The sequence below is a fragment of the Periplaneta americana genome, chromosome 7 (assembly GCF_040183065.1).
Source record: "Periplaneta americana isolate PAMFEO1 chromosome 7, P.americana_PAMFEO1_priV1, whole genome shotgun sequence".
Classification (NCBI taxonomy): domain Eukaryota; kingdom Metazoa; phylum Arthropoda; class Insecta; order Blattodea; family Blattidae; genus Periplaneta; species Periplaneta americana.
Window position 1 is genome coordinate 33,719,396 of NC_091123.1, and position 26,903 is coordinate 33,746,298.

Genomic DNA, 26,903 nt, shown 5'->3' on the forward strand with positions numbered 1-26,903 from the left:
TTTCTGGCATCTGCTTAGGAAATTAGCCATAACGTTGAAGTGATTTGCTAGGGAAATTTTCCAGATTATGTCCAATGTTATCTACAGTTTCTTCTGTGAGTACTGTACGTGGCTGTCTACGCTTTTTATCAAGAACACTTTCCGTTTCACGAAATATAAATACATCTTTGAATCGAACTTCTGTTTGGAATATAGACACCAGGGAATCTATCTTGAAATAATCTCGTTGCAGCACGAACCGATTCTGTACGCACGTCTGAATCATACATGAATACTCTTTGGTGAATAGAATACCTGAACTGAACCATAGTAACTTAATTAACACACTGAAATACGTCGCGGACGAGTAGCCTCATAAGCCCCAGTGCCTGGAGCCCCAAGCCCTTCCTATATCATCATCGGAAATCCGTACTACCCCGAAGACTTCACCCAGCCTATTTTTACAGTTGCAGATGATAGATGAAACGAGAGGGAGGTGGAGAGTGTTGGTAGAATGATAAAGGGAAATGAGAGTACCCCGAGAAAAGCCCTCTGCAACATCTGATTTGTCCACCACAAATTTCATTACGACTGAATGGAGATCGAACTCGGACCACCTGGGTGGAAGACCAGCTCGCTAGCACCTAAGCCACAGATGCGGCGGCATCATGCCTGGAGTCGCGTTACGCTGATTTGAGTACTAGTGGAGAAGGAATTTTCTCATACGATTTCAGTCAATGTATGGCACCGTGCCTACCCAATATCGTGATGAATTCCGCGATCTACAATAGGTAACGAAATCCGGTTTCGAAAACCGGCTATAACGACTGAGAGGGATCATCGTGCTAACCACTCGTTATCTTCATACTGGTTGGATGACCTCTGCCGAGACATGTGGACGTAAGACCGCTGGCCGGGCCTTCATGGGCTGTCGCGCCATGCATGGCTTTTAGAGTCTACTAGAACTCTAGCTTTCAGAATGGCAACAACAATAAGAGGTACAAGTTTTTGTACTGTGACTGTAAACGTCTTTTTGTCTTTGCAGGAGATGATGGGACTTCCAAACCACACACGTTGGTAGGCTGTCCTGTTCCCAAAACGTTGTCAAGGAGCACGGAAGCAGTGCTAGTTGAGAGAACACAAAACCTTGTGCGGAAAGTAACAGTCTTGAAATCTTTCCAACATCACACAACTCTACAGCCACTTAAGAGAAAAATAGTCGTCAAGTGCGCACAGTTAGTGACTGATTCTTATCCCGGTGTCTGCCATGGAGATGATTTTACTGCATCAAAGAAGACTAAAATGAAACTCGGAATAAAGCCAAGAGGTATGTAGATATATCTTATATAAAATCCCTTTCTAGTGTTATATAAAGTAAAGAATGTCATATCAACACTAATGCTCGATTTTGCTTCCAGTCTGTTCGAACAGATAGTATAAAATAGTTTTCGATCGGAAAAATTCGGTTATGGAATCGGTCATTTTTGCCCAAGACACCAAATTATTTTATCAAGACTTCGAAAGTAAGTAATTCAATTATTTTTTATAAGTAGTACTATGACATTGTTACATTGTTCTTTATAAGATCGTTCATAATTCCATATCTCCTTAAGAAATTCACAGACTGAAAGTTTCCTATATCCAGAGCCGTGTTTTGGTACTAGCGATAAACGCGAAGAATGGTTTTTGGCTGTGGTTGTAAGTGTGTACACGTTTAGTGTTAAATGTAGTTATTTTGTGACAATATTTTCTCGTGAATTTTCGCGAATTTTACGTTTTCTTGCGAAAGTTTTAATTTTCGCTATAAACACTATAAAATAGTGATTTTTTAAAATATATTTCATTTAGTTTAAAGGCAAAAGATATTTAGTGTTTCATGGACGTACTTGGGACATACTTAAACCTTTTAACTTTTTCATATTAAGATACGTTGATATTCACTGTCATTGACAGTAATCACTTTCGCTTGCCAGTTAATAACTTGACCACCATCTGGAAACATTACTTTCCGCCTATTTATAGTGTTTGTCTTTGAGAGAGCAGTTTTCCCGTAAGTGGATCTTGATTTACAGGTGATTTCGCTATTGTTTACAACTTGTATAAAAATAGAGGTTCTTCCCTTCCTCTTAATGTTCATGTTTCTGCCCTACAATGCCACACTCGACACAAGCACTACACTAGTCTCTTCCTTAGTTCTTTTACGAGAGGTTCGCAGAAGATGCTCATTTTTCTATTAAAAGTTTCCTTTGCCATTGCTATCCTCCTTTTCACTTCAGTTCATGTTACTACATGTAGTGAAACCCGCGTATTTGAAGCTGTCCACTTGTTTTATTGCCTCACTTCGAATTTTTACCTTCTTTATTTTTATTCCGATTATCAGTTCTTCGTCTTGTTTGCATTTTATCTTCATCCCGATACTGGTCACAGCTGTCATTTAACTCCAGTAGAATATCCATTAGTATCATCTTCTCTTCTGCTAATAACGCCATATCATCAGCAAATTTTATGCGCTTTATTCTTCTTCCTCCAAAAGGCATATGACTCGGTTAAGAGAGAAGTTTTATATGATATTCTTATTAAATTTGGTATTCCCAAGAAACTAGTTCGATTAATTAAAATGTGTCTCAGTGAAACGTACAGCAGAGTTCGTATAGGTCAGTTTCTGTCAGATGCATTTCCAATTCACTGTGGGCTAAAGCAAGGAGATGCACTATCACCTTTACTTTTTAACTTTGCTCTAGAGTATGCCATTAGGAAAGTCCAGGATAACAGAGAAGGTTTGGAATTGAACGGGTTACATCAGCTGCTTGTCTATGCGGATGACGTGAATGTGTTAGGAGAAAATCCACAAACGATTAGGGAAAACATGAGAATTTTATTGGAAGCAAGTAAAGAGATAGGTTTGGAAGTAAATCCCGAAAAGACAAAGTATATGATTATGTCTCGGGACCAGAATATTGTACGAAATGGAAATATAAAAATTGGAAATTTATCTTTTGAAGAGGTGGAGAAGTTCAAATATCTTGGAGCAACAGTAACAAATATAAATGATACTCGGGAGGAAATTAAACACAGAATAAATATGGGAAATGCCTGTTATTATTCGGTTGAGAAGCTTTTATCATCCACTCTGCTGTCAAAAAGTCTGAAAGTTAGAATTTATAAAACAGTTATATTACCGGTTGTTCTTTATGGTTGTGAAATTTGGACTCTCACTCTGAGAGAGGAACATAGGTTAAGGGTGTTTGAGAATAAGGTGCTTAGGAAAATATTTGGGGCTAAGCGGGATGAAGTTACAGTAGAATGGAGAAAGTTATGCAACGCAGAACTGCACGCATTGTATTCTTCACCTGACATAATTAGGAACATTAAATCCAGACGTTTGAGATGGGCAGGGCATGTAGCACGTATGGGCGAATCCAGAAATGCATATAGAATGTTAGTTGGGAGACCGGAGGGAAAAAGACCTTTGGGGAGGCCGAGACGTAGATGGGAGGATAATATTAAAATGGATTTGAGGGAGGTGGGATATGATGATAGAGAATGGATTAGCCTAATCTAGCTCAGGATAGGGACCAATGGCGGGCTTATGTGAGGGCGGCAATGAACCTCCGGTTCCTTAAAAGCCAGTAAGTAAGTAAGAAAGTATTCTTCTTCCTCCTACTATCACCCTTCTCATGTTGTGAAAACAGTTCTTCATTAAATCCTTCAAGTAGATCTTGAACAGAGTAGGTGATAAAGGGCATCCTTATCGTACCCCTCTTCTTATTCCGCTTTCCTGTGTTGGAGGAAAATTTTCATAATGCTAATACAGATGTGGCTAACGTAGCGTCATTCTAACAGTTTGTGTAGCCTATGTCTAGTAACTTTGTGTTTATTTTTTTTCTTCTTCAGGAATGCTCGTTTTTACTCTAAACTGACACAAAACATTGTTTATCTCAACTTGACTTGACAATAGCATGTCTGTTTTTCTGAAAAGTAAACTACAATGCAGATGCGTTTCATTACCGAATGATGTGTCTCATGTTTACCTGGTGGGTAGATGGTCTCCAAACTGTGCGGCCTCTTAGAGGCCATTGCTGAGTTTAGAAATGTCACTACATTGTCACTGATTCCGTGAACTGTTTATGTAGTATCATTTATTGCATAAACTATTGACAATTACTGGTCTTTCTGTAAATTGTTTATAAACTTGCACTGGTTATACAAAATGCTGACGTACGGCACATTGAACAAAGATTCCCTATACCGTCATGCAATATTCCTATCGGCTGGCTTGGTTGTGAAGGCAGGCACAGTTACAACCAGCAATAGTGTGTGATTGACGTTTTCTAAGTAGTTGTTGTGTCCACTAATAGAAAAATTGTCACGTCGTAGCGGTATAATAACTCTTTATACTCCACTATCCCCTGATTGAGGTTCTGACTGATAAATTAGTCTATCAGGCAGTGCATCTCATTTGACGATATGTGTCAGAGGAAGAACAATTATTATTGTTGCATACTTATATCTCAAATATATGCTATTAGTCAGTGATTAAAAGAAATGGAGTAGAAAGGAACTGGCCATCCTACCCCGTTATCTCTTGGCTCATGAGTGATGCCACATTGGCGAGGTTCCAACCGTCTTCGGATTGTTGACTAATCAATTCTACCACTGATTCTGTATAAAGTACTCGAATTTTATCACAGCTTGTTTGTTATCATGTTTTAGCAACATCATCTGCAAGTAACTTACTCAAGTATGATTTTTCTATTCTTTGTTTTAGCCGGAAGTTCACAAGTAAAAATGGAGGAGGAGACTCCCGAGATCCAGTCAAATAGAGAGCCACAAACTGGTAGGTTCAAGGCATTAACAAAGCTAAATTTTGCGTAGGCTTCTACGGCCTGTGTCCATGGGTTGTTGGTGTCGTCCTCAGAAACGACCACAGCAAGAGGGTCGAAACGTCAGCTCCAGCAACCGAGACGACGCGGCAGAAGCCCGGAAACCAACAACCCATTAACAAAAGTATTTTTTTGTTCGGAACGTGCCAGGACAGCATTCAGGTCTTATACTCCGAATTGACTGTCCATAGTCTTTTGATTGTTCTCTTATATACCACAAACAGCGTATCTTTGGTGGTAGGCGTTGCTGGAAAGATTGTATTCGAAAAATATTCCTGATTAAAAATATTATTGGATTTATTATTATTATTATTATTATTATTATTATTATTATTATTATTATTATTATTATTATTATTATTATTATTATGTTTCACAGTTCGTGCGGGGCAAAAGAAAGTGCCTGACAAATCCCTAGCTCGTGTTTTCCGCCCCAACTTCTCTCGCTATACCAGGGCTGGGCAGCAAGAGCGGATTCTACTCTCTCACGGGGAGCCCATGATTTCTCTTCATCCCCTTTCGTCCCCGCCGAACACCGCGCAGCGTTGATTGAGTGACGGATGAATATTAAGCGTCCCTGTTTAGAGTCTAGTTCCGCTCCCGATGCCCAGGCCTGCGCTATACACAGCTTCAAGGTCAACAGCAGTAAATGAGAAGTTCAGCAGTTTATTCTTACAACCAATATCTACACAGTCGGTCTGGGTGGTGCAGTCGATAGAGTGCTGGCCTCCTGTGCCCGAGGTTGCGGATTCGATCCCGGCCCAGATCGATGGCATTTAAGTGTGCTTACCGGTTGTTCTGCATGGTTGTGAAACTTGGACTCTCACTTTGAGAGAGGAACATAGGTTAAGGGTGTTTGAGAATAAGGTGCTTAGGAAAATGTTTGGGGCTAAGAGGGATGAAGTTACAAGAGAATGGAGAAAGTTACACAACACAGAACTGCACGCATTGTATTCTTCACCTGACATAATTAGGAACATTAAATCCAGACGTTTGAGATGGGCAGGGCATGTAGCACGTATGGGCGAATCCAGAAATGCGTGTAGAGAGTTGGTTGGGGAGGCCGGAGGGAAAAAGACCTTTAGAGAGACCGAGACGTAGGTGAGAAGATAATATTAAAATAGATTTGAGGGAGGTGGGATATGATGATAGTGAATGGATTAATCTTGCTCAGGATAGGAACCAATGGCGGGCTTATGTGAGGGCGGCAATGAACCTCCGGGTTCCTTAAAAGCCAGTAAGTAAATAAGTAAATGCGACAAGCTCATGTCAGTAGATTTACTGGCATGTAAAAGAACTCCTGCGGGACAAAATTTCGGCATCACCGGCGACGCTGATATAACCTCGACAGTTGCGATCGTCGCTAAATAAAACATAATTTAAAAAAATCGACACTACATTCTTTCAGATCGTCATGGAAACCAGTGCAGTTTCCGGCTGTTTTGTTTAAGTAGGTACCAAATGACTACACTTCGCTACGTAAGGTTGATTTAGATGGTGTGCCAACGCTGTTCTGAATACATGTATTAAACTTCAGGCACTTTCCCATACCCCACTGACTGTAGTTAATTTATTTACTGATTATTTTTATGGTACCAATAGTGAATTAAAATGATTCTGGCGTCTGAATATTGGTGTCTTTCATATTTACTTGAATTATAGGTGAAATATCATGTCAATATAGTGCTCAAAACATTATTGGATATTGCTTCATAAATCTGTAAATTGTGAGGGCTAACACTACCAGGGGCAGTTGATGACAATAACTGTATTAAAAAAACATAAGTTTGCAGTAAATAATATGCAAGAATTCCATAGAGTACTGCATTTCTGCAGCATATTAATTTGAAATATTTAAATTCCAACTTAATATGACCCAGTCTATTAATGCACTTTAATTTCAGACTTTACTGAAACTGTGACCCAAGAATCCAAAATGTCTTCGCCAAACTCAGAAGAAAGAAAGAAAAAAGAATACGTTAAGCAGCAAATTAAGAAACGTACACAAGCGCGCATTCTAGAAAGAATGAGGAAACAAGAAGAGGAGCAAGCTAAAAGACAGAGGCTAAAAGAACTGAAAGAAAAGCAGTTACGACTAGTGCAAAATAATATCAAGAAAGCCAGACTGAAACAAAAGCAGCAACAGGAGCAGCAGCCGCAACAACATGGCGAGGAGATAGTGCAATCAGAAATAAATACGCAGGTAATAAATGGACTTGAAAATTTCTTTAATATTGTGTGCAATGGTTAACATGTGTTTTTGTGAATAACTAGAGCATTTTAAGCCTAATTGAAAACAAATTTGATAAGAAATCAAACGTTGTGTGAAAGCGTTTAATAACAAATTCACTTTTCTGATAATACAGAATATCGCATTTTGTCTTGCTCACCGATTTTTTTTTTCTTAGGCACCAAATGAAAAATTGCTTTGAACAAATTTGTTTTAAGTACAGTGGGAATTAATACTATTTATGTATCTTTCTTGTAACCTTATCCATAAAGGAGATACGAGTAATGACTCCATTTTTTTAAATGGTACTATGTACAGTACTTTTATTCAATTAATCATTTAACCTCTCCAAGTGGTGACCAACTCTCCCGTATTTTCCGGGAATTCCTTATCTTCTTCTGCTCCAAACTTTTCGTCCGTTCACTATTCCCACCAGTCCATCCTTCAGTAGGCAGTTTGTTAGCCAGTGACCCAGCCAGTTTCATGATTGCTAATTTTTTATTGTTACGTAATAATAATAATAATAATAATAATAATAATAATAATAATAATCGCTATATATATATATATAATTTGACTTTGATATCGATACTTTAGTAGTACCAATCAATATAGTAATACCGTTTTGGTGAGCTTGTAATTTTTGGTGTAACTGTATACACCTACAATTAAGCAACATTAAGATGTGTGGATCGTATGTGGAGACTAAAAGGAAGGCGGAAAAGAGGGAAGATTGGCGAATGCTAGGTTTGCAGTAAAAGACCTGTCAGAAAACTATGAGTGTTCAGTTCAAAGTGTGTCATGGCTCGCTGTATGCCGTCATATGGCTAGTCGATGAGCTTAGAGAATTCAATCTTCCTACACTTCTGCAGAAGTGTATTACCTATGTGTTAGAGAAGTTGTATAGCAAGTACGGCGTTCATTCCGAAGAGTACTTACTGATAGCCTATGTACAGTAACGCCGGTAGTGGCAGGAATGTGAACTGTTAGGAAACATGTACTGAGGTGGGTTTTTTTCTTACTTTCGGGATATGGGGAGAGGGTTAAGTCGATTTCTTACGTATTTGTTGACATTAACTTCGACGGTCAACATGGACACGGAGCATTTGATTTGTGTTGTGGAATGTTGCCGTACGCAACCAATGATAGCAAATACCCTGCGTACGACTTGGCCGCGCAAAACACAGTTCGAAAGAGGTTATGGTAGCACACAGACAGTACAGATCGCCATTTGTTGCTACGACTTTCAAGTTATACTGTACACGTTCTCAAGTTCAGATTGAACGCCTTGATTAATAGACAACTTCTCTGACATAAAAGCTGAAACTCGCTTCAAATCGTTGATTCACAACAGTGACGTCATGACACACTTTGAAATGAACACCCATTATGAGTGAATTTATGTAATGATAATATAAAAATAGATTAATATGAAAATAATAATAATATTGTTTGTGTAATGGATACCAGTAATATCGATCAGACTGTGCAACATGAGATACAGTTAGACTTTTGCCATCATTGGCTTGGGTTTAACATCGCTTCAATAGCCTCTCGAAAGTATATATTGAGTTGAAGACCTTTCTGTGTAATTTGTCTGTGCTTTGGACAGTACTGTCGCCCTGGTTGGCAAGTTGGTATAGCGCTGGCCTTCTATGCCCAAGGTTGCGGGTTCGATCCCGGGCCAGGTCGATGGCATTTAAGTGTGCTTAAATGCGACAGGCTCATGTCAGTAGATTTACTGGCATGTAAAAGAACTCCTGCGGGACAAAATTCCGGCACATCCGGCGACGCTGATATAACCTCTGCAGTTGCGAGCGTCGTTAAATAAACCATAACATTTAACACATGGGACAGTACAATAGAGTTATGGCAACGTCGTATTTGATATACTAGTACCATTAATGCGTGGTCATCTTGATAAATATAAACTTTTCGTACAGATAAGCAGCCCCTCTCTACTCTTATTGTGACCGTCTAAGTTTGACGGAGATAAATAAATTACTATTTGTTATGCCTAATAATTAGGGGTGTGATTTTATGGTGCTTATTTTACCCTGATTTCAGTAAATTATATTGTTTGATTTTGATGAATATTTCGCAAAAACAACAAGCAATTTCGTACATATTTCGCACTCTAAATAAACTTAAAAAAATAATAATAAAATACAGTAAATTTTTTTTTTAATTATTATTGAAACAATCCCTTTAAAACTAACAGGAAATTATTTGCATCATTAATTAAATTCATAATGCGGTTTCATTTGACTGTGAGGGGATGGCGACACTGCCGTTTTGATCACACGAAGGCAGTTATTGCGGGAAAGAGAAATGACAATTTTGTCTGCTTGCACTGCTCCCTGGAAGTAGTCCCTGAAAGTATGCGTATATCGTTGCCAGATGCCATACGCATGTAATGCTAAACGATCAAATAAGTAGAAATGTTCATGTATATTTTATAACGAAGAGAATTTTCACTTTTTATATGGAAGAAAGAGTCATTTTTGTGCGAATTTCCCGTGAAACCTATTTTTTTAAATCGTGATTATGAAGTAATTTCGTGGATTTCTATCAATTCGTGAAAATTCGCGGATATATTATTTCACTTAATTTAGGGCTTTCATTAAGAGATTTGCATTTTCCGTGCATAAAATTAAGTTTTTAACACATTTCGCGTATATATCGTTAATATAAAAAAAAAATCACACTCCTACTAATAATGTAAATTTCTTGAATTATATTTACTGGTGTAACATTTACGAATGCTGGAATGTTTTAATGTTACTTACTTAAAGAATAGATAATTAAACCTCCTTTATGTTGCAGGATGGAGATAATTTGAATAATTTTGAACGATGGCTTGAAGACCTAAAAGAAACGAGACCGAAGAAGATTATTAATGATACGACTTGCAATGAAAGGAATAAAAGTCTGGACATAAATGATTCACTACGAAATGTGGTGGAAACAGCAAGAAAAGATCTTCACGAATTATCACAACAACTATATAAGATTGAAGAGCTTAAAAAGGGAACACACTTACATCACGAAAATTTAAAACATGAGGTGAGATGGCTTGCTTCGTTTCCAAATTCGTCTATAGACAAACAAGAATTTGCCACAAATTTTGTTCCTAATTCAATGTTATGTGTAAATGAATAACGTAGTCAATAACAGCAGTATGTCACAAAAGATATTGGAATTAAATAAAGAAAAATTTTGATCTTAATGATACATTAAGTAAAATAGAATTCACGAATCTCATTGAGCATAGACTATAAATTTGAATAGATCATTTGAAATAAAAGAACTTAAAATTGTAAGTTGTGTAAATTTTTTAATAAGGGAATGTCTCATTTAACGTGTATTTTTAAAACTCTATTAACACTTGTGTATGGGTGTGAGTGAGTGTTTTTGTATTTTCTGCTGTTCAGAAGCCAGTCAGTTTACTGTAAATCATCAAAATTAAATTTCCTTATTCTCAGTGCCAAATAGTGAATTTGAACATAAAAAAGTGATGCTTTATCTGAGATATTATTGGAATATAATAATAATAATAATAATAATAATAATAATAATAATAATAATAATAATAATAATAATAAAATTGCCTCTCCACAAAAGACATGTTCAAAACTAATAAAAATAATGCAATTACTTTTATTTTAAATTAATTTTTGTCAAAGTGAATAAAAAGTTGTACTCGTACGATATACACCATAACTTCATAGGATATTACAATACTCTACTGATTATTATCAAACCCGTATTGTAATATGAAACGCTACGATATTCATATCGTAAATAACTATTAATGTTTTCTTTCGAGCGTATCTCATATTCTCTTTACAAAAAGTAGCGAATCTGCAATTTTGTAATAATGGGATAACAATATAATAACATTTTAGTAAATGTCCGTATAATTTGAAAAACACGTAACGTGAGAAAAAACTTTAACATTAGATTAGATCTCTGAAAACTAAACTAAGCTACATACTAACCTCAGATGCTACTTCATTTATTGGCATACATTAAAATGAAATATGTAGGCCTCCATAACGATCAGTGGATTCTACGTGATTAGCGACAGAAGGGCATAATTAACTTGACTGGTGAATAATTTCGAGGGAAAAATTGTTCCGGAGCCGGGTATCGAACCCGGGACCTTTGGTTTAACGTACCAACGCTCTACCACTGAGCTACCCGGGAACTCTAACCGACACCGATCCAATTTTTCCCTCTATATCCACAGACCTCAAAGTGACTTAAATTTAAGTCACACGGAGTTAGTGTGCACTCGAAGTTGGTTGCTTGACGGTTGTCAGCCCACTTTGAGGTCTGTGGATATAGAGGGAAAAACTGGATCGGTGTCGGTTAGAGTTCCCGGGTAGCTCAGTGGTAGAGCGTTGGTACGTTAAACCAAAGGTCCCGGGTTCGATACCCGGCTCCGGAACAATTTTTCCCTCGAAATTATTAAAATCAACTTTACAGGGAGTTATACCTGAAATCTTGATTTGCAACTTGACTGGTGTTTTTAGACTAGTAACAGAACTGTTACAGTATAGGAGATATCTGAATAACTAAAACTGCTATTGATTTTCTTATATTACCAATATTTTTAAACACCAACCTGCGTTGCTCTGATACAATATTTCTATGACTTGTATAGTTTTCAGACACATACATTGTACCGGTACTTGGTATTTTCTGGTGGAATAGTTCAGATACTAATTTTAAAAAATTGGCAATGAGAGATTATCACGTTTCTGTAAGTTGAGTTCAAATAAGAATCATTTTAGTATTTTCATATAAATTAACAGTGTTTATTCAACATGTCAAAAATATTTTTAAACTAATTAGATTAAACATTTTTATGTCTTCTCTAGGCGACGACCTTAGTAACCAGAGATGATTTAAGAAATATAATAGAACAGTTTCAACGTGTGAAAAAGAAGACTGATACTTACCAAGATCAGCAATGGCAGAATTTAAATTACCAGTGTTTTCCTTCAAACATTAGTGATAAAGATTTCGCATCACAACTACCACCTAATGAAAGTCTTCTTCCTCAGACTTCTTCATATCCTCATAGCAGAGGCACGCAAACATCTGAAGGTGAGTTCCATGTGTAATATCGGTATTGGGTGAGTTATAATTATTGAATTCAGACGAAAAATTTAATAAGAGGTGGTGGAATAGCTTTACTTTAAAATATCGATAATTCTACAGGACTAAACCAAAGCAAGCACCGTTTTTCTTTAACAATTGCATATGGTACCGGTCTACAAATAGTATATAGAGTACTGGTACTAAGCACGTGGTATTACTTTTCAAAATCTGATACTTCCCACAAAAAAATCTAGAAATAATGACCTATTGTACGTAGTATTGGATAGCTGTATTGGCACCAGGTGACATGTGTTGATGAGTGATGTAGGCTATTTTAAATATTTCAGTTTGCTCGAGAGGTTCAGATGCAAATTTCTGGTCAGTGGGTGTTTGAGGGCCTGGATCGCACCAGTTGGAAAGCATTTTTATTGTCATTGCAGATGCAATTGAAATACTGAATAATAAATACATAGTGTCATTTAAAGAAACAATGTTAATACTCGTATCTCATTAATAAATAAAGTTACAAGGTTTCTTCTCCATCAGTATTATTTCCCCCTTTCAGTTGCACACCGTTTGTATGAAACAATTTTTCATTTGGTGGTTGTGTACCGGTACAAAGTTATTTTGGGTGGTCAAGATAAATGGAACACCATGTATATATGTATCTTCTATGTCTTGTGTTGTAGTTTATGATATTCACACAATATATGTATGGTTCAGTGTGTTCAGTGCAAAATGTGACTAATTATATCCAATTTTATTGCTTAAAGAGAGTAGCTCCATTATATTACCGGTTCTTCTGTATGGTTGTGAAACTTGGACTCTCACTCTGAGAGAGGAACATAGGTTCACGGTGTTTGAGAATAAGGTGCTTAGGAAAATATTTGGGGCTAAGCGGGATGAAGTTACAGGAGAATGGAGAAAGTTACACAACACAGAACTGCACGCATTGTATTCTTCACCTGACATAATTAGGAACATTAAATCCAGACGTTTGAGATGGGCAGGGCATGTAGCACGTATGGGCGAATCCAGAAATGCATATAGAGTGTTAGTTGGGAGACCGGAGGGAAAAAGACCTTTAGGGAGGCCGAGACGTAGATGGGAGGATAATATTAAAATGGATTTGAGGGAGGTGGGGTATGATGATAGAGACTGGATTAATCTTGCACAGGATAGGGACCGCTGGCGGGCTTATGTGAGGGCGGCAATGAACCTTCGGGTTCCTTAAAAGCCATTTGTAAGTAAGTAAGTAAGTAAGCTCCATTATTTATTTATATTTCCCCCCCCCCAAATTACTGATTGTAATAAATGAGTGAGTGATAAAATGAAACTTCTAGGTACCTAGGACATACTCTGAAAAAGGAAAGAAGTTCAATTAAAATTTTAAAAAAAATTTTTTTTCCCCCATAACTTTGTAAAAGTGGAGCTATCTCCTTTATGCAGGAAGCCCTTCAATTGTACAAAGATATCACACATGTAATGTACATAACTAGCACAATATTTGAGTTTTTGACATAGAAAATTGAGAAACAACGTAAAAGGAAAAAAATACATCTACGCAACATTTTGCCTAAAGCCCTGTCCATCAGCAATATATGGCCTGAAACCCCCAGTTTTAATTCTTCTCCAAAGCATGACATACTCAGGATTTGTATTGCATTTTATACACTGACTTCGACTCAAAAAATGTAGGAACTGTACAATCGCTAAAATGGAGATTTGGAACTTAAGTTAAAATTGAAAATTTACACAGTTCATATTCTGTTATATTTTCGTTATTTAATATTTTGTGTGCTCTTTTTTCAACAGTTAGAAGAAAGATCAGCAAAGCGTTAAAGGGAATAAATTTAGAAGATTCAAATTCTGCAACTAGAATTTCACAAGTGACAAATGACATTCAACTCAAAGGTTCATATGATATAAAAAGACAGGATGGTTTTTCAAAACATAATATAATAGGTAAATGTACTTCATTTAATTTAGTATTTATACAACTATCATATTAATTTAATACACTCATTAATCATTTTTTTTAATGTTTATTCAGTGAGGAAAAAAGTGTCTAAAGCTTTGAAAGAAATCATAGAGACAGGAAAGAAGCAAGAGTTAGCAGCCACAAAGATACAAGCTGCATTCCGTGGGTACCAGACGCGCAAGTTGCGTAATATAGAAGCAGAGTCTCCCAGTGAATACATATTTTTTAAAGGAATGAAGGACTTAAATGAGGCAGAATCTTCAAATAGACCTACTCAGGTACGTATATTTATGTAGCTTTGTGTAATATTACCATATGCAGGGTGAATACTAAATGCCATCTTCAAAGACCAGAGCGTAATAGACCACATTAAAACATACATAAATAATATCTAATGGAGCAAGTATTATTTCCATGGGAAACGCTTCTGTATGCACGGGTTTAAGCTCACAAGCAAACGTTCTGATGGGGACAGATAAAAAAGTTAAATTTTTTCTTCCACCATGTTAATAATGTCAAAAGAAGTGCTTATACAAATTTTGGCCACTCAAACACAATTACGAGGGCCGTAAAAAAATTAATTCGCCAGGGGCCGTTAACAGAAAGAAAAAACAATTTCATTGGACAAATTTATTAGAATGGACACAGCTTGTTGAGCTATTTTTCAACATATTTTCCATCGGAATTGAGACATTTCTCATATCGTAGGATCGACAGAGAGAGGTGCAGATGCAGTCAAACGCTGGTTCCGATCTGAGGCAGCTGACTTCTATGACACAAAAATTGATCCCATGGTATGAAAAATGTCTCAATTCTAGTGGGGGATATGTTGACAAATAGCGCAACAATTGCTGTATCTGTTTCAATAAATATTTCCATGAAATTGTGCTTTTTTCTATAAACGACCCCAAAGAAAATCACTTTCTGGACGGCCTCGTAATTGCGGTCGAGTGGCCAAAATTTGTATAAGCACTTATTTTAACATTATTAACGTGATGGAAGAAAAAAAATTAACTTTTTTATCTGCCCCCATCAGAACATTTGCTTGTCAGATTGTAACTCCCACATGTACTCGTCGAACATCCCGCACTTCCAAATTGCACTTTTGTCATTCCAAGCATCACACACACAGGTTTCCTAGGATTTATTTCAATGTCAGACAATGGGTCGATCGTGCAGCACGCTTTGAAAACTGGTGCCTGCTTGATGTACGCAATGGAATCATGACGTGCTTACCTTACTTCACAATGTACATACATACTCGTATCGTATCATCAGTTTGAATTGGGACACAGTACAGTACTTGAAAACAAACCAGTTACAATTATTTTATTCGCAGTTCTTGACATTTAACTCCAAATACTATGCACTATGGGTCAAAAGTAACTATTACGCCATTTGACTTCTTGGTATTGCCTCTAATATCTCCATAACTAATCATCATACCATGACAGTTCCTATCTCGAATTTTATCACCACAATACCCTCTATTACGTTCCGGTCTTCAAAGACAGCATATAGTATTCAGCTTTCATGACAAAACTTCCAAGTTTAAATAACTATTTATTTCAATTAAATTAATTTAAACAAAAAACATATCAATTTAGATACTGAGGGGGAAGTTATACTACTTGTTGGTTGTGTTTCACTTTTTCTTCATGATGTGCATGGCATAGTGCTATTGCAAAATTCACACTACCAAAGGCTTTGAGATGAAGTATTCCTCAATTATTAAGAATATATTTCCTTTTTCAGTTAAAAAGGAGTGTACAGTCATCAAGCAATGTAAGATCTGAGAAGGCAGCCAAGTTTCCTACTTTCTCTTCGACTTCTGTGAATGATGGTTTTACAGAATGGTTGAAACCGTCATACGTTAGACCATGCTCTTACAATATAATGACTGCAATTCAGAACACCATGCTCTCAAGATCGAGTCCAAGACAACAAGCAAACCGCACTCCTGTTTCAAGACATAGCAAAAAAGAGCAGGCAGTCCCTGTCATAGACGCTTCAAAAGGGAAGGCGAAAAAACGCCTCAGCAGCCAACAGTTAATCCACTCTTCAAAAATGAACAGAAAAGAATACGAGTCTAGTGTTGCAAGTGATGAAGACAGCATGCAAGGGGACTTCTCAATGCAAGAGGAAGATCATAATTCCAGTTCAGATGACAGCAGAGTGAGGTGGAAGAGACGTTTGAACTTGAAGTCTCCAGAAGATGTATTACCTAGTAGAGTGAAACCAGTGTACTGGAGTAAATCAGACTCAGAAATAATTGTTCGAAATTCCTCTCCTCCAAAATCAAGAATAAAACTATATCATAATAATGGAAAAGAAAATCTAGAAAAGAATGTTCGAATGTCTGTTAGTTCAATTTCCCAAGGTAAACCAGCCATTATGCCAAAGAGAGGGAAGTACAGTCGCTATGGATTAATTGCTCCAAACGTGGAATTAAGGAGAAAGACCGGAAGACTGTCGGAAATGCGTACAGATGCAGAAAACTCTGGAACTGATACTTGGAATAGTCACACTGTTGATCGCCAACATACATCATCTGCTCCTGATACTGCGTCTAAGTTACACAGCGAAGGACATTCTGCAGAGGATCCCAAAGAATTCATACGCAATGCCATGGGGGTGTGTTCAGGAGATGCTACTCTAGTGGATGATGGTCGGAAAGAGAAGATGCTGACTAACGATAATGAAAGAATTAGGGAGCAGATCAAAGCTCGGACGGGGAGTGCCTCATCTTTCGGCATGACAAGTTTTGCTGCTGCTGTAGAATCCGGAGTAAAGGTATTTAATTTCACATAAAACGTAAGTAGTTTCACATTGATACTCAATGAAATAAAAACTTAGTAGACTAAGAAATGAATGGCCGAAATTGTTTCACCACAATCCAGTAATCTTATAAGCATGACAGTCCACAATTACTATTTCTAATTGGAGTAATATATGGCACAAGTTTTACCATGGTCTAAAAGCGTTTCCAGAATTTCATTGAAAGTATTTTCCATTTATTGCTAACGGAGATAAACTTTTAGTTAACTATCACATAATAAGAACTGGTTTTAATATTATTAAGCTTATTATAATTTTATTTTATTCTTCTAATTGTTATTTTCTGTCCAAACAGTTCCATCCATCAGCACTGCATTTGCAATTCCAAGCAGAATTGAGCCGGATGGAATCATTACAAGAATATATTCAACATCTGACAGAGGTTGAAGCTATTGTTACTAGAAGTCGACAGGTAATATTATTTAGATTTTCCTTGTTTTCTCAGTCCTGTCTACAAAACTAAAAAAAAGAAGGGTACCGGTATCTCCCAGCAGTGTGCGGTGATGACGTTTTCGGGGAAGCAATTCCATGGAAACTCTGTATGTAGTCAACAGGCATCGAAGCCCAGTCGAGCAATGGCACTGCTTCCCTTCACGTCATGCTACCGCACGCCACTGGTATCTCCTATATAAACCATGACAGTAGAACTGCATGTTTCCTTGACCTCGACACTAGTATGAGGTGTGTGTTCGGCTGTCTTTTATCCCTGGTAAAGACCCAATACTTAATTTGATAGGAGGCTGAATGAATCTTGGAGCTGTTCTGAAAGATTTGGCAACGAGAAAAATCCAATCACCACCCGGGATTAAATCCAGGACCTTCCAATCCATAGCCAGTTACTCTACCAGCTGAGGTACCGGTACTTGGCCCATTAATCCTGCCTATTCTTGACACAAAATTGAAATCGAATTCTTCAGACTTGTTATTTCACGATGTTGACGAAATACATATTTTAAATGTCTGTCTCTACATGTTTTAGATTGAAGTGTTGAAAGAATTTGTATATATATTGAAATAAATTATATATTAAAATTTCCTACAGTTGTAGGATACCTGACAAAGTACCGGTAATGTATACTTATAAAATTTCCACATAGTAATGGTATCCTGTTCTAAGTTATTGCTGTATGTATGAGAGTCGATTAAAACACGAGTATTGATACCATTTGCAAAAGTCTTACTTGCAAATACGTAGATTGTTTCTCATTGTTATTAACTTTCTCATTTTCAGGCATACCATAATGTTTAGGTATCCACTGAAATATTTTGTTTTAAAAATTCCTGTATTTACTCAATTGTTCTTTGTACAGAAATAATTTTTTGTGCATATTTGATAACATTAAATATACCCCTTTGAAATCGACATATATGCAGATAGATTTGTCATGAGTTTGTGAAACACATCGAAGAGTAGCATCAGTAACAAGTTCAGTATCAATTGAAGACCTTCCCGAGGGGGGGGGGGAGATGTAACAGATTCTTGAAATATGTGATGTAGATGGAAAAAACAATTTTAAAAGTTTGTTTATAACAATAAATTATTACGTTCAGTGGCTGAATAAACTTGTATACGGTATTTGTATAGTCAGATAATTGTGATAGTAAATATAGGCCTAATGAAATATGCCCCTGAAATTATTTTCCTTTCTCTTGAAACATGAATTACAGATTTGTTGGTTACATCCTTATTCCGGGAAGGTGTTCAATTGAAGAGTGTGATTCCAAAACTCTGTCAGTCTATTTGACCATTTCTGTGATTTATACATCTATATGATTATGTTTGAGACCTCTGTCATTGTAATTAATTGATTAACTAGCAGACTTACTCGTGTTAATTATGTAAGTTTGTGCCGCTTACAGCTGTTTCGGTGCTTCATCACACCATCCTCAGAGCCTACTATAGTCCCTTCACTCTAATTTCCGGCAGCCAATCGCGTTGCAGGTCGGCTACATTTAAACGTGTGCGTCTTGTGATTCGCTGAGGGAGACGTTATTCATTTCTTAAGGCTCGATAAATACTTAATATAATCGCCCGCCATTTTGGCTCTTTCGTTGGCGTTTGCAGAAAGCACACGAAGACGTTATTTGCCACTCAATTATTTGTTGAATTACAGTGCGTTTGATTTATTATCATAGGAGCTACGACATGATAATGTTTAACGGTGTGGCAAATAGATTCCTCGTATGGTAGCTCGACAACGAAAGAACAAAAATGGCGAACGATACTACCTACCTAGACTTTATAGAGCCTTCACTTCCTAAGACGTAAGCAAAGAGGAGGAGTCACGCCGGGAATAACAGCGTCGCGACTATAGATCTCGGCATCATCTCGAACTTCTCTGCCTGTTATGTGGGTGCGTTTGATTGTCGCAAGTTCTACATAGGACAGACAGGCAGATCATTCCAAACACGCTACAAAGAACACATTAAAGCAATAACCAGAGGACACAATACATCTACATACACCAATCACATAACCAATGCTAACCATACATACAATAACATAAATGCGGACATGGAAATCCTACACATACAACCCAAGAACCAAAAACTCAACACACTAGAACAATACGAAATATACAAATACACTAAAACACACCCCGATCAAATTCTCAACACACAGATCAATTTCAGTACACACACACTATTTGACTCCACTTTTCAACACCTTTCAACAATCAAACGCACCCACATAACAGGCAGAGAAGTTCGAGATGACGCCGAGATTTAGTAGGCTCTGAGGATGGTGTGATGTAGCACCGAAACAGCTGTAAGCAGCACAAACTTACATAATTAACACGAGTAAGTCCGCTAGTTAATCAATTAATTATATTCAAGTGTTAAAAGTAGTGTACGCAAGATTCAAAATGGGTCTGTCATTGTATTTTAAGCTTGTTTTCTTCCAAAACAACGCCAGTACTTGTCTAAAAGTTTGTGTTGTTGTGCATTCACTTGAAAACTCGCTCAGTCCGTAGACCAGTGGATAAAAAACTAGGCCAGTTCTTTCATAAAAATGGAGAGAACGCGTTTTGGGATCACATTCTTCAATTAACAACTGGAAAGAACTAAAATATATTGTTATTTGCAATACATAAGTGTCTTGATTAAATCATGTATTTATGTGCATTTTGGTCTTTAATTAAGAATCTTAGGATCTATTTGGAAATGAAAACATATGGCATGTTCCCAATTCTATGCTATTTCATGTGTAATAGTTGTCAGATAGAAACTTAATTTTGCTTACATTGATTTCATTGAATGTTTCAGGTTATATCAAAAAGTACAAGTTCACAGACACTAGATAGATTCGATGTGCCAGCAGAAGAAAAGCAAGTGCAGGTAGCGCCAGTTGCTCAGACACTCACTTCTAATGTGCAGACGCAAACACTTGTCCAGGATGATTCCATACAGCACAAATCAACAAATAAAACTACACACAGAACTTCTTATTCAAACTCAGCTACAAGACAGGACCTGGAGATGAAGGTTGAGTCTTCCCAACTAGAACCTCAGATTATTGTGCAAAAAATCAACAGCAATCAATCTGTGCAGCAACCTTCATCAACACAACCCAAAATATTGATACAATTATTGCCCAGCAATCATCAGTTCGAAAATATTCCTCAGGCAGTTTCACAAACTACTGCAACAACAATGCTTCCCCAGAAAACAGAAGAGATTCAAGTACCATCAACTTCCACACTGCAAGCAAAATCTGATCTCAATCTCCATGCAAATCATTCACAAACTCCAGTTTTAGTTAAGACTAAGAGTGATGTCAAAATTATAGACAATTCTATGAAGTTAATAACATCAAAACCCGCAGAAAATAACGTGGCTACAGATAGAGTATCAGATCATGCAGAAGATGCAGGTCAACCCATTGCAGTAGATCAGCTGCTACAAGCATCTAAACATACGAGAAGGTTGATTGACATCGAAGATAAAGAAGCACATGAAGCATTGAAAAGAAGAAGAGAGGAATTGATGGAAGAATTAAGTGGGCGGTGTAGGAAATGGGATGTTAAACATAAAGAATTCATGAATAAAATTGAGAGAGAAGATAGCGAACACTTGAAACAAATATTGTTAGGTAATATCGGTTTAACTTCCATGAAAAAGGAATTTTTTATTCCTGCTCAGTTACACAGACAAGTGGATGTTGTAGACATCAGTCATCATTCTAATCTGAATGCACAAAACACAGAGCCACAGAGCAGCGGTGTGCTTGAGGGAAGAAAGAATGAGCAGCAAGTCGGTGCTTCCTTCTGCAGTGCAGATGTTTTGAACTCCTCTGCTCATCAGGTAAGCGCTCCACCATTTGTAACATATGTCCGAAAGAAATGAGAGCACATCAGGCCAGAATACTAAAAACATTTCTTTCTGTGACGTTGTGCAACTCAACATGATGATTTTTGTTGAGATCTTGTAATATAGCAGCTCCACCTTCATTAAATTTATTAGGTGAAGTTAGATTATTAAATAGTTTAGTAGGTTGATCATGATTAACTATATACACTTTAATATTTTTGTCTTTTTTTAGTGCTGCTTATACTTTATACCTTTATTCATATACATAGTTTTTATCAAACGCACTACTATGAAAACTTTAAATTTCATTAGAATTATAGTTTACAAAATGTTATTACGCAATGTTCTGCTACTTCTAGTGTGCAGTGTGCTGCACTTGTACAAGAGCGCAGCCGTTCGGCTACCCAATCATTCACAGAATAGGAATGGTAAGCACAATAAGCCTCAGGCTGCAGTGTAAGCTTTCGGGTCCCTCTTCTGTACAAGAGAAAAAACGTGTATTAAATAATAATTATTGTCATTTTAAATATGTTGCATAAGTTGTGAGCAAATTTTCCAAGTGATGTTCCCGAAACTTACAGTCGTGCTCAAACCTCCTGACGTTTCGCGAAAGCCAGTAACATGCGAGCGCGATGTTGCCACAACTACTCTCTCCGTCTCTGTCACTCAGCGGCAGTAGTTTTAAAACTGTGGAGCGCGACCATTTACCTGAGGTTGGTTTGATAGGGAGATGCAGAAGACTTAATAATAATAATAATAATAATAATAATAATAATAATATTTATTATTATTATCTTCAGATTGCATCGAATGAAATTAAAAGTCACAAAATATAGAAAAATTAGTTGAGTCAGACGTAACTCGCTGAATTTATATCAGTTTTGTAAGTTTTACTTTTATTAGGGTTAATAAAGTTGTCGAATAACACAAAGGTGCAGCTTGATCAAATAAATTGAACGATAGGATTAATTTGAAATAGTAGGTCCTAATTTTCTGTAGCCTACAAATGAATTGATTGAATTGACATGGCCCTAAATAGCATTATGTCCATGCAGTCAGAGCACATTCTTACAAAAATAGCGGTTATTATATGCCTGTGTTCCGTTTAAGGAAAATTATGAATTAATAAAACGTACCTTTTATGCTGGAAATTTCTACTCCAGTGGCAGAGCTAATGGTGAGCCAACATCGTCGTCAGCCCCTCACCATCAGTTTCACTGTCATCTGTGTCACTGTCTTCTTGTAAATTAATGACCACTAGTTCTAAAATGCTTTCCTGGCCTAACTCTTTAGCGAAATCTTCCTCTTCTAATTTCACCGCGTGTTTCACGCATTTTCAAAGTTCCTTATTTACAAGTTCTTCCACATCCGACATTTTGAAAGTTTTGTTGTTTCTAGCGACCTCCCTTTTCACCTGGGCCCAAATTAGTTCTATTGCACTATACTGGCAATGATAACGTGGGAGTCTTATCACTTCATGGCCCATTTCATTGGCCAGCTGATCAAGTTCATACATTTTTTCACTTCTTTTGAAAGGCAACACTTTTTCCAAAAGTTCTGACTTAGTGTCTGAGGGAGAAAAACTAACACCTTTATTTTTCAGCCATTCACTGATTTCATCTTTTTTGGAGGAGATATTTGGTGTTTTATTAATGCTAACGGAATGGTATTGAGCATTGTCCATTATAATTATATTCCCTTCCTCTCTAGATGATTTAAAAATCTCTTTAAGAACCAATCGCAAAATGATTTCTTCGTGATAATCACTGGTTTTCTTTGATCTGAATACCCATTTACTACCTGGAACGAAATCTGTTTCAGCTGATCCTACATGGCAAACAATAAGTCTACCTCCCTTTCCTAAAGGCACTTTAAGACCTCTATTTCTATTTGAGTCTTGCCAAACATATTTCAGAGAATGATTTTTGTTGACCCACGTTTCATCAAGGTAAAATGTGGGTCGAGTGTCACCTGATGATCTGATCATGTGCATTTTGCGCAGAAATGTCAGTCTTGCGGCAACAATATCATTCCGTTCCATTAGATATTTTTGCCCATCATTGGTTTTCCTGTAGCAGAATCCCAACCGATTCAATAATCTTTTAGCGGAAGAAACTGAACCTGAGTAATTTTTTTTTTTCTAAGCAGTACTTTTAGTTTGTCAGCTGTCGGAAATTTTCCGTTATCGTAAAAGTAAAAATTTGTACGTCGTACAACGTCTTTTTGGAAGTCGTCTAGATTTGTAACTCTTTTAGGAACATTCATATGCTTTCTAGGAGAATGGAACAATTTATCGGCACCCTGTGTTTGTGCTTTTTTAACGTCTCTGCATACATGGGACACTGTAGAGACACTTAAAGAACACTCCTCGCCAGTCAGTGCTTGACATTTTGAAAAGTTAAGATTTTTACGCATTTCTTCAGAAGAGTATTTCCTAAAGAAATTATAAACACTAAACACCATTTTCCGAATTTTACTGCCATATCCACTCGATCCACCATTCCCACTTGCACTGGGCTCACTAAGAGACATAATTGTTTTGAGAATGCCAAATTGCCAACACACGAAAAATATATTACATTACACTCTCATATACCGTACTTTAAACAGAGCCAACTGCACACAACACCATCAGAAATTGAACTGACATTTCAATTTAGTAATCTCTCTTCTCTCCCCTCACAAACAGATAACTCTGTTTATATTCTGAAGGGACCCTTTGTTTGAAACTGTAAGTTTATGGTTCTCAAAATTCTTACATATGATAAACATTCCTTATCGCATCCCAGCTGTATAAACGTCGTCCACTATTTCATTGCTGGAAGTCAGCACAGAGCAATGAGACAGAGGCAACTGTGACGAAAAAATCTTACGAAATTACGACGATCAGAAACAACTCTCTGATTCATTAGAAATCCCATCATCCACATTAAGGACAATAATAAAAAATCTCTGCAGCTGCAACGTTGGAAGGCTGTAAGTGCAAGAGAGTGAAGTGTGATAAACATGAGAACTTGGAAACATGCACACGAGAAATAACTATAAATTACTTTTTTCGATAGAATTGAGTACAGTACATATTGTAAATGTCTTTGACGTACAATATAGTAATTACACAATGGAGTAATACTGTATTACATTTCATGAATCATGTAATTCCATAAAGAAAAATGCTAATAGATACTGTATATAAGTGAAAATTAGTATACCCGTCTAATACGCGGTCCTGATTAATACGAGGTTTACATGCGGTCCCTTGAACAGGTCTTATTGGGGTTTTATCGTATTAACCCATAAAACTGGAACCACTGGGGGTAGAAACGTGATTTTTGTTTCTATGTGTTCAGAAAACATTAAGCATTCATCATATATACATGCAGGGTCCCAACAACATACCAATTTTCCCAGCGCACTTGTTATTTGATTTTGAGATTTCTAAGCGGCGACTATGTGGCGGGTCTGCGTAGCCCGTATGTTGCAACGCAGCACTGCCGCTATTGGCTATCGCTGATAAGCAGACACACCTGCAAATGTCAGGAGGTTTGAGCGCGACTGTAGCTCCCTCTTCCCATCTTAAATTCCTGGCTACGCCACTGATCAGTAGAGGTCCATAATAAGTTAAAATTTAAAGAATATATTAATTTTGGAATGAAAATTCTTATACAGTACCGGTATTTAGTTTAATTTTCTCTATTTTTTAATCAGTTATTTAACAGCGCTATGTCAGTTACGACGTTATAAAGTGTATTTGAAATTGTTGATAGGAAAATGGTGATTTGGTTAGATAATACTGATTTATCTTAACCTAGTGACATAGTGTATTGTTTATCAAACTGTTAGCAACTGTCAGAAATGTTGTTGTTGTTGTTTTCTAATGCCAGGCATTTGTCAATAAAGTCATTTGACCTCTTGCACTCCAATATTTTTCAAAGATATTATCATGACCAGCCAATGAAGCACAGATTTTGAGGTGTTCCGAATCCATTTCTTGGTTTGAGTTGCACAATGGGCAGCTAGGGGACTGATATATTCCAATTCTATGCAGGTGTTTGGCCAAACAATCATGGCCTGTTGCCAATCTAAATGCAGCTACAGACGATTTTCGTGGTAAATCGGAAATTAACTGTGGATTTTGATGCAGAGAGTTCCATTTTTCCCTTGGGATTGTGTTATCAAATTTTGTGTGTTGAAGTCTAAGTATGTAGATTTAATAAATCTCTTCACAGAGTAATACGTAGATTTAGTAACAGGTCTGTAATTAGCAGTGCTGCCCTTCTTTGCTAAAGCATCCACATTCTCGTTTCCCAGGATTCCACAATGGGATGGTATCCATTGGAATACAATTCTTTTATTGAGTGATATTAATTGAGAGAGCATTTTAGTTATTTCTGCTGTTTGAGATGAAGATGTGTGTTTAGAGACTATTGATAGAATAGCTGCTTTGGAGTCTGACAATATAACTGCATTCCTAAATTTATTGATGTGGCATAGAAGATTCCTGAGACTTTCACTTATTGCAATGATTTCACCATCAAGACTTGTTGTTCCATATCCAAGTGATCTATAAAGTGAGAAGAGACAGCACGTAACACCTGCACCGGCACCTTGTTCTCTGGAGATCAAGGATCCCTCGGTGTATAAATGAAGCCAGTTTTGTGGAGGGTACCTAATATTAATTGTCTCTAAAGACAATTGTTTCAGTATTTCAGTGTTTACTTCTGATTTCAGTATTTCTTCTGTTAAATTTAGATTATATTCTATATTTAATAGAGTTAAAGGGTTTGGTTTAATTTGTAAGTTTTCTTTTAAATTCTTGATTTTCTGTTTTAATTCTTGAACAATGGATATGAAACTTTTTTGAGTTTTCAATCTACAGAGAAGACTGTATGAATGCCAATTGTTTCCTGGTAATCTGATAAGTTTTTCATATTGAATCAGTGCTTTTTCTTCTATTGTCATTTTGATGCTGTTAATATTAGTGAGGAATCTCATAGAATCTATTGGAGTTGTTTTGATTCCACCAGTAATGAGTCTGAAATACTCAGCTCGTTACATCACATAGGAAATAATTTGTTGATTAGAAAGAAGCATTTCAGTTATATTTAACTGATAACTTAGCAACAATTGAATTTTTACATCAAAGCAATTCATTATTGCTGACTAATATTATATAAATATAAATCTGTGCTTCATTGGCTGGTCGTGATAATATCTTTGAAAAATATTGGAGTGCAAGAGGTCAAATGACTTTATTGTCAAACGCCTGGCATTAGAAAACAACAACAACATTATATAAATATAAGAAGGAAAATAATTACATAATTTCTAGGATAAGATAAAACATTGTATATTACACAGCTAAAATTCCATTACGTGTTCGTCTCATAAACATTTCACTTACAAATAATGTTCCGAGGTTTTCCCCAATCATAAGGCGAATATCAGGTAGTCTAATCTATTGCGAATCTCGACTTCATCTTGACAAAAAATTTTGTTGGCCATTTCTCCCCACGTCCAAATTTGGTGGTAAAGGGTCCATATCACAAGCCTGAGTGAAAGTGTCTCATCCTCT

General features: G+C 36.7%; 1 protein-coding gene across 3 annotated transcripts in view; it reads left to right on the forward strand.

Moving 5' to 3' along the window:
• LOC138703043 (uncharacterized) overlaps positions 1–26,903 on the forward strand; it is an 825,197-nt gene that overhangs the window by 757,647 nt on the left and 40,647 nt on the right. For all 3 annotated transcript variants that reach the window (XM_069830575.1, XM_069830576.1, XM_069830577.1), the window contains 10 exons: positions 1,025–1,306; positions 4,748–4,816; positions 6,767–7,065; positions 9,919–10,158; positions 11,979–12,207; positions 14,017–14,166; positions 14,255–14,460; positions 15,938–16,975; positions 17,316–17,432; positions 20,288–21,325. In XM_069830575.1, the coding sequence (XP_069686676.1) occupies positions 1,025–1,306; positions 4,748–4,816; positions 6,767–7,065; positions 9,919–10,158; positions 11,979–12,207; positions 14,017–14,166; positions 14,255–14,460; positions 15,938–16,975; positions 17,316–17,432; positions 20,288–21,325 (3,668 nt within the window). The remainder of the gene's footprint in view (positions 1–1,024; positions 1,307–4,747; positions 4,817–6,766; positions 7,066–9,918; positions 10,159–11,978; positions 12,208–14,016; positions 14,167–14,254; positions 14,461–15,937; positions 16,976–17,315; positions 17,433–20,287; positions 21,326–26,903) is intronic.